This window comes from Seriola aureovittata, chromosome 8 (genome assembly GCF_021018895.1).
Source record: "Seriola aureovittata isolate HTS-2021-v1 ecotype China chromosome 8, ASM2101889v1, whole genome shotgun sequence".
Classification (NCBI taxonomy): Eukaryota; Metazoa; Chordata; class Actinopteri; order Carangiformes; family Carangidae; genus Seriola; species Seriola aureovittata.
The window spans coordinates 24,410,025-24,427,822 of NC_079371.1; the positions used below are offsets into that span (position 1 = coordinate 24,410,025).

Consider the following 17,798-nt stretch of genomic DNA (forward strand, 5'->3'; position numbering starts at 1 on the left):
GCATTGATTGGGTGAGAACAAATAGAAACTCTTTCATGAGCTGGCTACAGGGTCGATCCTTATTGTGCTAGGGAGCAGCAAAAAGGACATCTACTGTGCCACAATTATATGACCATTTTTTTATTACACTTGGTGTATTATTTGAAGAGACATATTTCTTAGCTGCATGCTCAAGGGGGTTCAGGTTTCATGCTAAAATATGAGCTATTGATTAGCACAATAAAGGATCTAAAGGAAGGCCCCTGATATGTTCCCAAGGGATGTCAGCAGAGGAAGACACATTCACACACACACTCACATATAAACACAAACAAGCAACAACCTCTAGAGGCAGTCCCAAAGGTGTAAGCATGTCTCCTCTACTTGTCTGCAATTGTTCCCTTGCCTTCATTGATCTCTCATAGATCAATGTAATAAAATAGAAACAGGTGTAGGTTTGCACCCAAAGGAAACAGCAGCACATTAATCACAGCCCTGTGCTCAGATACCTTACACATGCAGCTGCTACCAAGCTAAAATGAATCGGTTTAACAATTATTTTCAAGGCTTGTCTTTCACGTTGTTAAAGGGTTTTAATGACTTTCAAGGTCTTTGGTTGCTGAAACGCGATTATTCAGAATGACTGTAATTTAGAGCTTCTTGGAGGTAAAGTAGCTAAATGCAGTTAGTTAGACACTTAACCCAAGTATAATTTTGAGTTAATGGTACTTTTCTTAAGTAGATCCACTGCTTTTTCCTTTAGGCAGTAGTTGTTAAATACTAGGCAGGAAAGGGTTTTGCAGTATATATATATTTCAATCAACTGCTACAAATGCCTTACACAACAAAATAGCTAAGTGTTTGGTGTGTTTGGAATGATGCGCGATCTCACCCAAGCGGTGGTTTTCCTGTTCAGGGTCAGGTTTGTGTTATGTGTCATCATAAAACTCAATGCACCAATAGGAATGATAACGGGGTAAAAATCCATGATAGGGGAGTGAGGAAGATGTCAATCAAATGTACACAGACTCTCAGTCAGGACACGAGGTCTAGTAAAGCAACATCAGTGAATGGTTGGACCATGGCTTTAAGGTTCAAGTTGGCAGTGGACGTTTTCATCCATTTTTGACACAGTTAACAGATTAAGTACCAGCGCTGGGAGACCGAGAGTGTACCGCTCATGGCATGCAAGGTGTAAAAGGTAAAAACTTAAGCTCACAGTGAGTCATAAAATTTGTATAATGTGGTTAAAATCCATACAATCATCATCAGTCATTTTCACCACCAATACCCATTTATGATCCCCGCTTTGCCCTAGTTGCACAATGCTGACCCATTACATACACCTCTGGATTAAAAATGAAAACACCACATATTTCCATCCGTTAAAGAAAGATAATTTGACTTACAAAGAAAATAGCATGCACATTGTGTGAAAAATTTACTGTAATACAAGATAAGATTTTCAGAATAAAAGCACTCTTGTGTTTACAGGTCAAAGCAAGATACAAAATACAACTATGTGTTATCCTCAGAGACTGGTAATAATGAAACCATTGAAAAGAGAGTCTTACTTTAGTTCACTCAATCATTTCGTGAGAGCAGGTTTCAGGTTTTTTTTTTTTGAGAGGGAAGATATCTCATTTTGGTCAGGAACTCATTATCCTTTTTAGACCAAGTTAATGCAAAAAAAAAAAAAAAAAAGTTGTATTCAAAGGACACAATTTGAATGAGAAATGAAATTAATTTAATGGTGTGGACATGGAGGCCAAATGGGCCCTGGAGGAGCTGTGAGATTCCACTGCTGTCCTTTAATGTGTGTCTGCGTTAAATTAAAGCCAGGAAAAAGGGAAAAAAAATTAAAAGATTTTAACACATCAGACTTTGCCAGTGTCTTGTGAAAAGATGTCATGCCAGTGTTGAAAGTTTGCACAAGGTTGTTCAAGTTTCATGACCCTAGGGGCTGATGAAACACACACAAGTCCTTCGTTATAATAATAGTTAGGCACACATTAAATTATCCAAATCAAACAAAAGTTTCCGCTCCGGGGATGTGATGGCCTCACCAGACAGGTGGCAATGGATTTCCTGTTGTGAGCTCTCATGCGTGTCACTAAATGTGTGAAAATGGCAGCCAAGTAGCTACAACAAAGCAGCACTGGGTGGATTTGTCCACATTTAATGAGGCAGCTGGTGAAGAGGTGAAGCATTGTTTTGTTCTCATTGGGGATGCATTGAGTAATTTTGCGGTAACCGAGGAGATGCCATCCCCTTTCATCTCTCCTTTTAATGGCCGAAGGACCATGGCAGATGCCAAAAAAATGCCCTGGTACCATTCCTGAGCACATTGTTGGCATTCAGCAGACACAGGGCCACCACTGTTACAATGTGGCCACACAGCTCAATAAGTTGTCAAAGAGAGAAAAAAAAAGAAAAACACATAACAATGCAATTAAAGGAAATACCACATAAATAAGGGAAATTTCAGAATTAATCGTTTGTCATGTAACCATTAGGGATTTTAGCATTAAGGCTTAATGCTCTGATGACGTACGGTGACAAAATAATTATTTTAACCACAATTAGGACCATTATTACAAATATATGTTGTGCAGTAAAGCCTTCTTCAACCCCACAAACTTTTATTTTGAAGAATCGTACCAGTGGGTGCACATGTTTTAGACCATTCACTAGAGATGCCTTACCTATTATTAACAATACAATTTAGTATTTTGCAAACCATACTACTGTATTTTGGGAATTTGAATTGAATTTGTATTTTTAATACCGCTCTATACATTCATTGGTTTTAATTAATTTCCACATGAAAATCTCTTAGCAGTGTTAGCAGAGCATCTTTCACTAGACCCTGACAGATGGTCAATGTTCCTGTCTTTCTACCTCACTGCCCCAAGTTCATAACTGAAGTCTCAAGCCAAATCTGAGATAACCCTGGTGACATCACAATGACATCACCAGACTTTTGATTGATGAATGAAGGATTTTTATCAACAGATGAACTGCTTAATATGTACACTCACTGAGCACTGAGGAACACCTGTACACCTGCTTATTCATGTAGTTATCCAGTCAGCCAATCATGTGGCAGCAGTGTAATGCATAAAATCCTGCAGATGCAAGTCAGGAGCTTCGCTTAATGGCTGGTTTGAGAATTTCTGAAACTGTATTTTTACACACAACAGTCTTTAGAGTTTTTACTCATAAAGGAACCGAAAACGAAAAAACAAACAAACATCCAGTCAGCAGCAGGTCTGTGAGACAGAAACACCTCGTTGATGAGAGGTCTGAGGAAAATGGACAGACTGGTTGCAGCTGACAGAAAGGCTGTGGTCACTCAGATAATGACAATGACAATCTTTACAGCTGTGGTGAACAGAAAAACATTGGAGGTGGATGAGCTACAACAGCAGAAGACCAAGTCAGTTTCCACGCCTGTCAGCCAAGAACAGAAACTTGAGGCTGCAGCGGACACAGACTCACCAACACTAGATAGAGAACGACTGGACAAAACATAGCCTGGCCTGATGGATCCAGATTCTGAAGGGTAGCATCAGAATTTGGCATCATCAGCATGAATGCATGGATTATTTCTCGTAACTGGCATCTTTGACTGCTGGTGGTTTAATGGTGTGAGGAATGTTTTCTTGGCACACTCTGGGCCCTTAATACCAATCAATCATGGACTGAATGCAACAGCCTATCTGAGTATTGTTGCTGACCATGTGCATCCCTTTATGGCCGCAGTTTAATGGCTACTTCTAGCAGGATAACGCCCCGTGTCACAAAGCAAAGGTCGTCTCAAACTGCTTTCATGGCCGTGACAGTGAGTTCAGTGAACGTCAGTCTGACTCCAGTAGAAGACCTTTGGGATGTGGTAGAACAGGAGAGCGGCAGCTTCAATGTGCAGCTGACAAATCTGCAGAGATTATGGGATGCAGTCATGTCAACATGGAGCAGCGTCTCAGAGGAAAGTTTCCAACATTTTGTGGAATCAATGAAACTGAAGAGCAAAGGGAGGCTATACCCTGCATTTGTATGGTGTTCCTAACAAAGTGCTCAGTGAGTGTATATTTCAGGTGAAGAAATTGAAAATTACATCTGCAAAAAAAAAAAAAAAAAGGACATTGTTTCATATTCATATAGAGTATATTCTTGAAACTCTTGGTTCCTCACTTCCCAACTTTGACATTTAAAAAGGCACCGACTGCTGCACTGAAGACACAAATTTAGCTTCATTTCTCTGTTCAGTTACCACAAGATACATGGAGCAGTCTGGGTTCAAATAAGAAACAGTAGACAACAATTCACAAAGGAACACTGCAGGAAAAAAAGACATTTCTACAATGGTTATAAATACAGTGTAGGAATAAGATCAGTTTTTTCAGGTTCAATCACTTCCACTACAGAGATGCCCCGTGAACGCATCGTTCTTGTTGTTTTTAGATGAGAAAAACTCGTGGCACAGGGTGGACCTGAGATTAAACGAGAGAGGAAGGAAGTTGAAGATGAAGAGGAGGAAACTCCATCTGAGAACAGATGATGTACAGTGAAAAACAAAATGGAAAGATGTAGAGACAGAGATGAAAAGACAAGAGGAAGCTGCACACTGCGGTCACAGATCAACATGTCCTCCCAACAAAAGGATGTGTTTCCATAGCATGACCTGCACATTTCCCACAATAATAAAAACAATTTTTCACTTGTTATTATGAAAGTTACTGTAATTCTTAATTAGGATAAGTACATATCCAATTTCAAAACTCAACTAGTGGTAGAAAGTTTTAATTTTTTAGTAAAACTTTCCGTGCTGTGTTCAGTTGCTGTCGGGACAGTTTGGGATTCACGACTCCCATGTGGGAGATTAAAAAACGGTGAATTTGCATATTAATTTACTGAACAATTAAAAGTCTGCAGCTTATGAAGTTGAAGATTATATTTGTAGCTCAAGACAGAACTGGAGACAAAAAATGTGTCTCTCATATTATAGGCATTCAGTGATGATGCATTATTGTTGGACTTGTTTGACTCCTAGACGTGACCGTACTCTAACACGGTGAAGGTTTTGAGAAAATGTTCTTGTCAAGATCAATCATTGAATTTTTTGAAAGTTTTTTTAATCTTTGTTCTACATTAATGATGCAAATTTCAATCTTTTTTTTTCCTAAATTTGTTATGTTATTGTTTTTCAATTAGACCTTGATCCAGTGCTTGCAATTAATCTCATGACTCATGGCTGGAAATAATAATCATCATCATCAAAAGCCTGTTGTGTAGCCTCTGAAATGTCCTGTCATTAAATTCCCAGAAGAAAAGGGGCAAAGTTAAATAAATGTTATAAAAATAACTAATGAAATGACTGAATATATTGTTCTGTCTTTCTTTCTTCAAATCCTGAAAGCCTTGAAACAAGAGGAACCCTGCTGCAGCCCACTCACACCATTTCACTCTCCCTGTGCTGTGTTCTTAGCTCACAGCGCCCCTTGTGGCCAACTCCATACTTCAGTCATGCTGCCCTGCTTTACCAGCCGGAATTCCCTAAGAAAAAGCATCCCCCTTTCTCCACCTTAAATTCCACCCAAAGAAAGCCACACCCCTCACCAGGCAACCCCATCAGATAAGAACACACTCTGAGGCGCAGCAGAGGTGATTTTTACAGTAAAGATTCAGCACAGAATTGCATAACTGTCTCTACAGCAGGTGGGATGATAACAGAGAGAGAGGAGAGAAAAGAAAAGAGAAAAAAAAAAAAAAAAAACACGACCATCAGGCTCTTTGTGCATTTTTCATTGCACTAATGTCTGGTGAGTTGAGCTACAGTGAAAATCAACTATTTCTCCGTTTTCTAGGGATGCCATGGCAGCCCCTCAAGGACCCCCGGAGCTTCCAGGAACAGAACCCTGCTCAGGAGCCAAGTCACTGCAGTAAAATGTTGGACTGAAAAGAGGCTTTTCCAGCCAATTTGAGTTCTTTTTTTTTTTTAAGTTTCCAAATGATGTTTCTGCTCTCTTCTGGTGTGATTGGAAATGTGACAGAGAAAAGAGGAAAGATGGGGAAGAGAGAGGGGGTTGAGTTTGGAGGAGGAAGGGGGGGGGGGGGGGGTAGGACATATCAGATTCATAGCCCCCACTCCGCCCCACACCCACACACACACTCACGCATCGCTTTTTTAGTTCATAACTGCCAATGGTATTAATAATTAATGAGGACAATTCTCTGGCGTCTGGATGAGTCATACTTTCTGCTACTCGCTTTCCCAAAAGCCCCAAAGGTTGGATTAACACAGAAATGGGAAATCTGAATTTTTAACCCTAAAATGAAGCAGACATGAATGTTTGATGGGTGCCTAAAAACAGAAGGGAGTCATGATACCTGTGAGACAGCAAGGTCAACGCCGAAAGAGCTTCAGAAAACTTGAACAGAAAGAGGAAGTGGGGGGATGTTAGGACATGGTTTAAACAGGAACAGAGGTGAAAAATAACATGCTAAGGAATGCGGGATGAGGGTACACAGCAACAGAAACACAGGCAAATTTTAGTGACATTACATCTTTAAAATCTGACTTTGACAGTTTTCGAGCATCACAAAGAGATCTGACCCAGAATACAACACAAACCCCCGGTGAAATCATCTTTTCAAGCGTCAAATATCTAAAAGAAAATGCTTAAATTAAGACTTAAACTCAAAAACAAAGTACAACCCGTGCTGGCTGAGGACACATCAATTCTTAAGATGAGAAAAGTGGAAAAAGCACAAGTAGTTTTGTGGCCTCAAGTGTAATAAGCAGCACTTTCCGTTGCTTCCACAGCCAGTTTCCTCAAAACTAAACAGACTAAGCAAACATATATTACGCTTGAAGGGCAGCCAGTTATTTTTTTGTACATGAACAAATTTCTGTACAGCAGTCAGTCACTTGAGCTGTAGAGCTGCAGTCTGTCCAACACTGACACTGCCAGACAATCCAACTTGTTCTGTGAGGAAATTAAAAGGAGAGTTGGAAGCGAAGCTAAGAGGGTGTCAACGGAAAGAAATAGGGGGGACACAGTGCAAATAGGTGCTGATTTTAATACCTTGATTTCAACATGATTATACAAGAGAAAATTAACCAATATACAGGAGATTTATGACCGATAGAAAATTGTATTTATTATACTTTCCAAGATACATTCTATTCATTTGTAATGTCAATAAACACTCATAATTTTAACTTAACAATACTTTTTAAATAAGGACCGGATAGAGTTAAGTTGATAAAAGAATTTCGAAATAGAACCTCTCTTGACAATATAACCTCAAACTAAATAAATTAAACAAAATTATTCGAAGCCATCATGACTGAGCATTTTTTTTACTAATATTGCACACGGTGTTTTTATGATATGATTCTTTCCCAAATCTAACAATTTAGAGCCTCGATTTTTCCAGCCGTCCAACCGTTTCCACTCCGAATGTCTCCATTCCCGTCCCAGCAAATCCCAGAACCATATCAAGTTTAATGCACATTTATTTTGGTTGCATAATGTTAATAAGAAAAAACCTTTTACAAGATACTGTGGGAGATATAAGAATAAGGAAACTGCTTGAAACTTCACAGACTCTTTTATCAGGCCTCGGCTTGTCGTGCGACACAATAAAAAGGAAACATCACAGATCACATTTCACAACCCTTGTCCAAGCGGGTCGAGTTCTTCAGCGAACTGAGAGGAACAGAAAAACCCTCGAATCGACTCCACAGTCACTTCCTGGTGGCCTGAATTAGCTCTGATGCATCGTTCTATCAAGTCCTTTCCGCTCTTTGAGTATTATTCTTTTTTTTAAATAATACCAATAACTCTTTAAATAATCCTGCATAGAAAAATAAATTAACTATGTTGTTAAATTTTTTTCTTTACTACGAATTGAGTGCTGACAAGGGGAGGTGGATCACCGATTGAATTATATTAGCGGTTTGTTTGACAATTCGGGCTTGTAGTCTCTTGATGATGATGCTCCGTCGTACAGTATATGTGTGTGTGTGTGTGTGTGTGTGTGTGTGTGTGTGTGTTTGTGTATGTGTGTGTGTAGATGTCTGTCTTTCCTTGTAATTTACAAACCAGTCCCACAGATACAAATAATGTAAGACTTACAAAATAAATTCCAGGTTACGCTTACATGGCAAGCAGCTTTGTAATTTTTTTTTTTTTTTTTTTTTTTTTAATCCTTCGGTTTTTGTTTTTTTTTTTTTTTTTTTTTTTTTCATTTTTCAGAAACAACGTCCTCTGACAGTGTATGTGCCGTTTAGATTTCACCCAAAACATACAGTTTACTGTAAGTAGCAATTTTGAAGAGAAACACAACTCCATTCAGAAGACACTATATTTAACATGGCTCTTTACACAAAGAAAACAAGTCATGAAATCATTCCCCAAAAGAGTTTCAGCAGTGCCTTCCCTATTCCCACGAACGGAAAAAGCAGGAGCCGTTTAGCCTTCAGGCAAAGAGCAGGTGTACTGCTACTGGTGTGTAATCCAGACAAGATGGCAGAGAGTCCGCAAGCCGACTCCAGAGAGCATCCCCAAGAACAAACAGATATCCGCGCAAATTTAAAAAAAAAAAAAAAAAAAAAAAAAAGAAGAAGAAGCAAAGTAGCATCCGTTGAGTCACTGATTCGGTTAATCTCATCCCAGAAGTAGTGATTTTGGATCCTTTCCAGAGCAAAAGAACAACAACCAATGCTGCCTCCTTTTTTTTTTTCTTTTTTCTCTCTTTTTTTTTTCTTGTTAAACGAGGGTTGAAGACGGCGAGGTATATTCTCAAGCACTGTTTTCAAGACCCTTTGGTTGGAAAAACAAAAAGGAGGAGAAAAAGAACAAGAACAAAAAAAAAAAAAAAAAAAAAGTAGGTAAGTACCCCTTTCAATAGCAGCAAAAAATACTATGACTGTCTGGTTGCTTTTTTTATGGTGTCCTGTTGTATGTATGTGGGATTCATACATGTAGTGGCATGGGTAATCCAAAAGGTCTTTTACTGTGGAATACATCCACGCTGATTCTACTAATAGCTTTGTAGTGTGGAGCCATTTTGTCCATCTCTGCATTGGTCATTAAGGATTTCCAGAAGGCACTTTTTTTTGCTGTGTGTGTGTGTAGGAGTGTGTGTGTGTGTGTGTGTGTGTGTGTGTGTGTGTGTGCAGAGAGGGAGACAGAGAGAGAGAGAGAGAGAGAGAGAGAGAGAGAGAGAGAGAGAGATGAAGACAGAAAGCAAGGAATCCGAGGGGGAGTTGAAAGATGGGTGTGTGTGTGTGTGTGTGTGTGTGTGTGTGTGTGTGCGCACGGCTAGAGGAGGGGGAGAAAGTACCAGAGAAAGGCAGGTGTGTTTGGCTGTCTGTCTGCCTGTATGTGTGTCTGACTTCCTTGTGTATGTGTAATCAATGCACTAAATCAAACACACAACCATCCCTACATTTTACTCAGTGCAGTCTGCTCCTCGAGCACCTGCAGGTAATCAGGCGTTCCTTGGAGCTTGGCTTTCAGCTCGTAATACTCACTTTTTCTCTGCTCCACCACGATCTTACTGTGGTTCCCGCCTATCAGCGACGACTTCTTCATCTTTTTATCCAGCGTTTTCTCCGGGTAGCGGATCTCGTACCCGCCCATCCCTATACTGTTGAAATCTCTTTTGCTGTCCAGGAAGTTCTGAATGAACATGCTGGGCTCTCGGTTGGGGAGGAACTCCTCGAGTTCGTCGATGGTGCTGAGGCGTTTGTTGCGCTCCAGGGTGGAGAGCGAGTCCTTGTCCTTGTCTGCGCTGTTCCGGAAGATGATCTTCTGCCTCTGCGAGTCTGCGAACTTGAACCCGGCGTCCATGTCCGAGGAGCGTCCGATCCCGCAGGTGTGGCTCTTGCCGATGTGCTCGATGGTCTGGGGGATGAATGTCTCACCTCCGAGGTCGTCTCCCGGGATGGAGCCTTTCTTGCCGGATTTATGGCTGTGTCGGCGGAGTTGCAACGACATGGAGCCGCATTCCTGATTCCCCAGCCCCTCCTGCCTACCCACTGGCTTTTTATTCCGCCTCAAGACAAAGACTAAAAGGCAGAAGGCCACAAACACAGTGAGGATGAGCACTACGAGGATGCTGAGGATCATAATTGAGAGAGGCACGGGCCCTCCCGGTGGTGCTTTTCCAACCCCAGCGGGCGACACTGAGGTCAGAACAGGGGTGGCGCTAGTGAGAATAAACGGCGGCCTCGCAATAAGCTTAGGACACAGGATCTCATTTTTCAAGAGGCGCAGCTCAATGTTGGAGAACTGCACAGGGGAGGCACATTTCACCTCTTTGGCAGCCACTCCATCACTCAGCTTCTCCAGCCAGAGTTTGAGGGCGACCAGATCGCAGGAACACTCCCATGGGTTCCCTTCCAGGTCTATCTGGGTCAGTGACCGCAGCTGGTCCAAGACACCGCTCACTGGCAGGGTCATGAAGTGATTGTTTTTCAGATTCAGTCTGGCTAAAGAGACACCCTCGAACACGTAGGCGGGGAGACTCCGCAGAACATTATTGTTGAGATACAGGAGTTGAAGGTTCGGCATTGAGTCAAATGTGCCCGCTAAGATTTCTTTTATGGCATTGTATTCCAAATATAGGTACTGGAGGTTCGTGAGGCCCAAAAACATCTCTGGGTGTAACTGTTCGAGCTGGTTTCCATTCAGATACAGTCTCCTCAGGTTAGTGAGGTTAGAAAACACACCTTTCTGGACTGTGACAATTTGATTGCTGCCAAGGTGTAACAAATCTAAACCCTCGAACCCTTGGAAGTCAGTCGGGCTTATGTCGCGGATGTAATTCCCACTCAGGTGAAGTTTCTTGGCATTTGGAGGTTTTGGGATGAGATCAGCTAGACTTTTAATATTCCTCTCCTGACAGCTGACACTAATACCAAAGTCAGAGGGGTGGGCTTTACAACTGCACGGCTGTGGACACAACAACGGAGGGGTCCGTGTCTGAAAGGAAACAATCTGACTATTTCTTCCAAAAGGGGGCAAACCAGCCACGATACCGTTACCGTAAATTTTGGATGAGTCAGTGGTTTTTGGCGATTTTGTGGCTATGGGACCCACGGTGGTCGGGGACACTTTGGAGGGCGACTGCCCATTATCTGGCAGTGCGGGTGGCATCCTTACATCAAAGTCACTCCCTGTTCCCATGGGGCAAAGCTCCTGTTTGTTGGTTTCTTTCAGGAGCCTCCCGTACAAGTCGCTTGGTGTTTCGCATATGGCCTCGCCGATAAAAATGTTATAGGGCATGTTTTCAAGCCACGCCTTGAGAGGTGCTAAATCACAGGTACAATTCCAGGGGTTGTCGTCCAGCTGTAGCTCTACAATGCGCCCTATATGCTCCAGAACCCCCAAGTAAGGAAGCTTCTGGATCCTGTTCCCCCTTATATCCAGGTGTGTGAGTGAGGCAAAGCGAAATATGTTGTCAGGTAGTGCCTGTATGAGATTATCGTTCAGGATCAGCACTTTTAACTTGTGCAGTTTGTTAAATGCCCCCTTTTCAATATACTTTATCAAGTTGTAGTCAGCCTGAAGGTATTCCAAGTTCTCTATCCCTTGGAAAGTGTCTGCTCGCAGCACCTTTAACTCGTTATTGTTGAGGTGCAGCTGTTTCAACGCGCTCATCCCCATGAACGCTCCACCTTCGATGTTCTGCAGTTTATTGTTCCCCAGCTGCAGTGACACAGCGTGGGTGAAGTTCAGGAACGAGTTTGGGTAGAGTATGATTAAGAAGTTGTTCTGGAAGTTAAGGTGGTAGAGGGACGAGGCCGGCGGGATGAGCTGCGTGGGCCGGTAGACGGTGACCTTCTCGCAGTTGACGTACAGCACGTTTTCCACCGACATGCAGGAGCAGGCGCTGCAGGTCTCTGCCATCAAGTCCGAGGCAGACGGGTCTGCCATTGGGGGTCCGTCCGACATGGAGGGGGAGGAGAGGGAGGAAGAGAGGGAGCCGGAGATGGAGGAAGAAAAGGCTGCCAGCAGGAGTACGAGCAGCATCTCGCCGGTTAGAAATCCTCCCCCAGAAAACCATTTAGTAACCTTTGGAGAAAAAAAAAAAAAAAAAAAGACAGGTGCATGCACAAGCATTCAGACACACACACACACACACACACACACACACACACACACACAGTCACACATGTGTGCAAACAAGCCCCACACACACACACACACAGAAAGCAAACCATCAAAATGCATATTCAATATTGATTATACTGCAATTCCAATATTTAATCAATTTTAGCACTTTTTTTAATTTAAAAAATACATTAGCTGTATTATTCATTACCATTTACTGTATAAAACATCATATGCAAATTTACATGCTAATGGAGCCCATTTCTAATTATTGCACTTTTCATTAAGACTCATTGCAGTGGGTGGCTTTGACACAGAGTTTCACCCTAATCACAGGACAAGACACATGTTTGATGCAGATTATTCAGGACTGCAGGAAAAGAAAAGTATCATATGCTCTGGAAATTACTCACAGCCATGAAAGGCTGCATCTCTGCATCTTATTCTGACATCCAAAACCGTGAGGCATCATCTTGGAAAAAATGTCTAAGACAGCAGCACGACTGTATTCTCCCCCTCTCAGCATATTCAACATAATCAAAGTCAAACGGCTGCAGCTCTCTTTTTTTCATGGGGGTCTCATTTGAAGCCAGCAGCAGCAGCAGCAGCAGCATCTCTGAGCAGAACATTTAGGTTATTTAGGAAAGCAAGTGTGCGAGCAAGAGTGGAGAGAATGAATTGGGATTGTGCCCATTCCTGACATGTTGAGAGGGTTTGAGCGGCACCCATTTCTCACAGAGGAGCGTTTTTTTTTTTTTAATCCCACATTTGGCACAACATAGAAAAATAAATAAAAATGTTCCTCAGTTTAAAAAAAAAAAAAAAGAAAGAAAGAAGAAAGAAAAAAAATCAGGTCATTTTAAAGGAAGGCGGATCACATCTAAATAAATGAGACTTACCCAAAGCTGAGGTGGTGATGAATGCGGCTCCCTCTGGAGACACGGGGCAGCATCGGTGAGACATGGATGGAGACTTGCGCAAACGGTCCTCCCCGCCGAAGTAGAGTGCAGACAGTTGTAGGGGCGCAACAAGGTTTCTCCAGCCCCTATATCCCCATGTAGGTCTACTGTGTGTCAACCAGAGCCAAGCAAAACTGGAAGGGGGGGTGGAGGTGGGGGTGAGGTGGGGGGATGCGGTGGGAGAGGGAGGGAGAGGGAGGAAGGGAGGGAGAGGGGGGAGCGCGAGGCTCCGATTTCACCCGATGCGTCTCTTGCTGACAGGCTCCTCTTGCTTAGAAAAATCACCCCTCTGGTCGTTCGGTCCCCAAGGTGGTTGTACTACCTCCATGGGAGAGCGTTCATTTGGTTGCAGGAGCGATTGGGAGAGATTGGGAGAAAGGAGAGAGGAGGGGAGAGAGAGAGAGAGATAGGGGAGAGACAGATAGATAGAGAGAGAAAGAGCGAGAGAGAGAGAGCGAGAGCAAGAGAGAGAGAGAGAGAGAGAGAAAAGGGAGAGGCAGACAGCTTCTAGAGATCTTGGCGGCGCGTCCGGCGACTCCAAGGCGTGAAAAAAGGCGCAAGGCGGCCGGTGATGCGGTGAAATAAGTCCGTCATAGTTGCGAGTTTTTTTTGTATTTAGGGGGGGAAATTGGAGGAGCAATAGGAGAGGAGGAAAAAATGGGGAAGAGAGGAGGAGAGGGTGGCCAATAGTGTGCGTCTGGCTTCAGATCGGCTCAGCAACCTCCAGCGATCCAATGAATAAATACTGGTTTGTTTCGAGCGAAGTTGCGCACCGGGATAATGCTTCAGAGGGCAGAAGCAACCAAAACGCTCCCATCAGGTTGTGTGTGTCTGAATATTATTTTCCATCCAGTCAGCATAAATCCTATATGTTCTGACCCCGTGAACAAAAGACAGTTATTTTGTCTTAACAGAGCAGTTTATTCGCAGGTGGAGAAAGAAGAGATGCTTATTTCAGTCTCCATTCAGTTTAAAAAAGAAAAAAGGTTGGATGTAAAAGAAAAAAGAAGAAGAGGAATAAGAAGGGCGATATCGGAGCTTCTCTCCCGGGTGAAAAAAAAAAGCAGAAAAGCTCAGAGAGGAAACAAGAGAGACAAGTCAGGAGAACAGAAACCGGTGCGTAAAAATGAATAATGCAGTTATTCAGCCTTTAGTCCGCTGCGGTGCAAGTGAGGAGCTGGAAACTCCGCGCTTTCCCTCCCGCTCCCATCGGTCCAGAGGAAATGTCATCAAAAAATAAACTTGGGGAGGAAATGCAGAGACTTTAAAGCCAAAAAACAAAAAAGAAATAAAAGAAAGAAATTATCCAGTTTGAGGAAAACGGAGGGGTTGTTACAAGAGTGGAAAGCGAGCTTGTGTCCCCCCCCGCCTCCAGTGTACGACAGCACAGTATCCGTGTCAGGCGCATAAGTATGCTGGCTCCTTCTGCAGCCGCATTCACTGAGCTTCCCACACGACTAAAAGAGGAGAATGCAGCGATGTAGAGAGAGAGAGAGAGAGAGAGAGAGAGAGAGAGAGAGAGAGAGAGAGAGAGAGAGAGAGAGAGAGAGAGAGAGAGAGAGAGAGAGAGGTGGGAGAGAGAGCGAGAGGAGAGAGAGAGGAAGGAGGGGGTCTCTCTCTCTCTCTCTCTCTCTCTGACATACACCGAAAATAAAATAAAATTAAAAAAGAAACATACTTAAGACCTTGAAACAGATTGTTGTTTTAAGCGTGCACTTTAATGGCTGCATCTCTGGCTGTTTATTATCACCTTCTAATTATCCTATGTTTTTTTTTTTTTTAGGAAGCTCTCACCTGTTTTCTTTTTTTTTTCTCCTGTGTAACCTCCAAGGGGATCAAGATCAAAGCTGATGAAGAGCATTGAGGGGAGTGTGTGAGCGCGTGTGTTTTGAGGGGGGGATAAAAATAAAAAAAAAAAAAAAACGCTTTACCTGCCAAACGGCCGAGTTGGGTTTTGACTTGCGCGACACGGTCCGAGCGCGTCCCCGAAGTCCGATTGGAGGGAGAGAGAAAGAGGGAGGGAAGGAGAGAAAGAGAAAAGGAGAGAGAGGGAGCGTGTGTGTGCTTAAACCGGGCACGGGAGCGCGCCTGTGAGCGGCATTTTAAATAGGAGGGAGAGAAGAGGGAGAGAGAAGAGGAAAGGAGGAGGAGAGGGGGTTATTATTCAAGAGTGCTGCAGTCAGAAGGGCTGCGAGAGGAGGAGGGGGGGTGGAGGAGGTGGGAAATCAGTCAATCAGAGGCTTATGCGGTTCACATTTTTTCTCTGTTTTTGTGCGTTTTTGCAGGAGAGAGCGGATCACAGCGGAGTGAAGGAGAGGAGGAGGAGGAGAGATGGATGGAGCGGAGGAGAGAGGAAGAGATGCGCCTTAAGGTATGACAACACACCTCTGCTTCTAAGAATATTTATCTGTCAAGCTTTGTGAGATTCCTCCTTAAAATGACTGATGGAAATCTATCTATCTATCTATCTATCTATCTATCTATCTATCTATCTATCCTGTTCATTTATTCATGCGTGATGAGTCCCGGGCTGAGTGTGGAGAGCGGCAGCGTGGCGCAGTGCCCGCGCTCTTGTGTCCATCCAGCTGACACCCATGGGAGAAAAGAGAAAAAAAAGAAGGGGGGTGGGGAGGTGGGGCAGTCGGACCTGAAACCTGACAGTGTTTCGGGGCCTCACCGGAAGCTTCACCTCTGGTTTCCTCTTGCAACAGGTGGCGGGAGCCAAGTGACGCACACAAATAAAAGCAGGCAGGAGAAAGGGAAGATGGGAAGTATGGATTTCACCCATCCGCCCGGAGCAGGAGGGTGTGCGTGTTTAATGTTAGTGGGGATGGATGTTATCTGTTGTCATAAAAGTTTCCATCAGATGGATTACCTGTGTGCAAGTGGGATTTTCCTCGACATACTGTCAACATTTCAAAATAAAATAAGTTACAAGTATTGATTTCTGTCATAATTTGCTGATTTATTTAGGATTTTCTAACAACAATCTTCAGTTATTTTGTGTTTTTGCTTCTAACATGCAACAACATAATATTTGGCTCTTAACTTACATTGAAAACCTAATTTCTGTGTCTCTATACTTCCTGCTACTGCCTGGAAATGCCTTAAAATCTTGATGTAAATAACCATTTTATACATTAAATATGTTCATAATCAGCACTCAAAGACAGAGATGCTGCCATTTTCCCTAATATTCATCTTTTTGTGAGTCAACAATTTAAATATTTTCAAAATAATGCCTTTTTTTGCAACCTTTACATTAAAACACTGTGTTTTGTAAAGAGCATAATTTTGTGTAATGTTTGTGTATTATTTCAGGTTTGACACTGACAGACATATTATTAAAGACAATAAGCCACTACAGAAGCGGGGGGAAAAGTGTAATGTCTGAGTAGTGAATTGTAAATGTGTTTTTGCTGCCATTTTTCTCTGATAAAACACCATTGACTCCACGAAGCCAGCTGCTAATTAGGGACCCTTCAGATTGTAAGTTATCATGTTGTGATAGAACATTCAGTCTCAATTATTTCTCCTCCAGCTGAATCCAGCAGCCGTCTGACGCAATTTATTCTCCAGTATTTATGAATAAAGTCCCAGTCACTCCGCTGATTGATTCACGCTCGTGTATGAAAACTGAGGTGTGTCTAAAAGTCACCGTGCCACCTGCATGAAAAGAGCAAATCGTGTATTCCTCCTCAAATCTCCCCAGTGTGTGTGTAGATTAATATGTGGGGTTGCCGCAACAGTGTGTGTGTGTGTGTGTGTGTGTGTGTGTGAGTGTGCTGATATTTGACAGTCTTGGACATGTTCCTACACTGGCTGTGAGTGGCCTGAGGGAAGCAGGCCTACTAGGGAACGAGCCAGACAGTTGGCAAAGGCTCCTGCTTCCGTCTCAGCTGTCGTTGGTAGTCTGGCCATGTGGCTGAGACACTGCTTCCTGTGTCCAAACACTGGAAAAAACCTTGAATCTCATGAGCTCTAATCCTATTTTGTTGGATTAAAATAAAGCATTTTAATATGTGTTTAAAGTCATTCGTGTGTCGCACCCCTCGTTTTTTTTCCTCTCTTGTTTTTTTTTTTTTGTCCCTTCACAGCTTCACTGCTGAATGCTGGGAAGGTTTCCTTGTGCTGAGAATTTTAGTGTTTGATGTGTCGCCCTCATCTGGACAGAAAACTAACTGCACTGAATTTCATAAGAGAGGCAGGTAATGCTGCTCAGGTGAGGCCTTCTCCCTGTGTTTCCTCATTGGAACACATTGATCGGCGGCTTTGGCCTGGTGACATCACAGACACCTGTTGTCCTGCTGCATGTGTCTTAAAGCAGCAGCTCTGACGCAAAATTAATATTAACAAAAAGCCAATTTATTTCTCTTTTACAGGAAAAAACGATACTGAACTGTTATTTTTTTGTTTTTCTTTTCTTTTTTTAAATTCCTCACGCACAATTTAGATGGATAAAATGTTAAATGCTTCTTTTCCTGTGATCAGTAATAATAGTCAGTCTTTTTAAATATGATTAACTCCCTAACTTAACCCTCCAGTTGTGTTAGGGTCAACTTTGACCCCTTTATTTTAACTGTGATGTGTGAAACATAGCTTTATGTTTTTTTCTGATCAAAACAAGCTGCATTACATCCTCAACAATAAACGCAATAAAATACATTTCGATCATTTTCCAGTTGCATCAGTGGTGTTATGGGTCAGATATATCAAAGTATATATTATGGTT

General features: G+C 42.6%; 1 protein-coding gene and 1 long non-coding RNA gene across 4 annotated transcripts; one reads left to right on the forward strand and one right to left on the reverse strand.

Annotated features, from left to right (window-relative positions):
• Window positions 1-7,042: 7,042 nt before the first annotated feature.
• On the reverse strand, window positions 7,043-14,528 carry slitrk4 (SLIT and NTRK-like family, member 4). 2 transcript variants are annotated; one of them, XM_056383351.1, is made up of 3 exons: window positions 13,007-14,528; window positions 9,524-12,068; window positions 7,043-8,810 (listed from the first exon to the last, which is right to left on the reverse strand). In XM_056383351.1, the coding sequence occupies exons 2-3, from the start codon at window positions 12,024-12,026 to the stop codon at window positions 8,803-8,805; spliced, it is 2,511 nt and encodes an 836-aa protein (XP_056239326.1). In that variant the 5' UTR covers window positions 12,027-12,068; window positions 13,007-14,528; the 3' UTR covers window positions 7,043-8,802. The 2 variants fall into 2 exon arrangements, with proteins under 2 accessions (XP_056239326.1, XP_056239325.1); XM_056383350.1 differs by having other exon boundaries at window positions 7,043-12,068.
• On the forward strand, window positions 13,798-16,006 carry LOC130173849 (uncharacterized). Of its 2 annotated transcripts, none has more exons than XR_008828507.1 (2): window positions 13,798-13,886; window positions 15,352-16,006. It is a non-coding gene; the product is annotated as an uncharacterized LOC130173849 (long non-coding RNA). The 2 variants fall into 2 exon arrangements; XR_008828506.1 differs by lacking the exon at window positions 13,798-13,886 and adding an exon at window positions 14,043-14,182.
• Window positions 16,007-17,798: the final 1,792 nt, after the last annotated feature.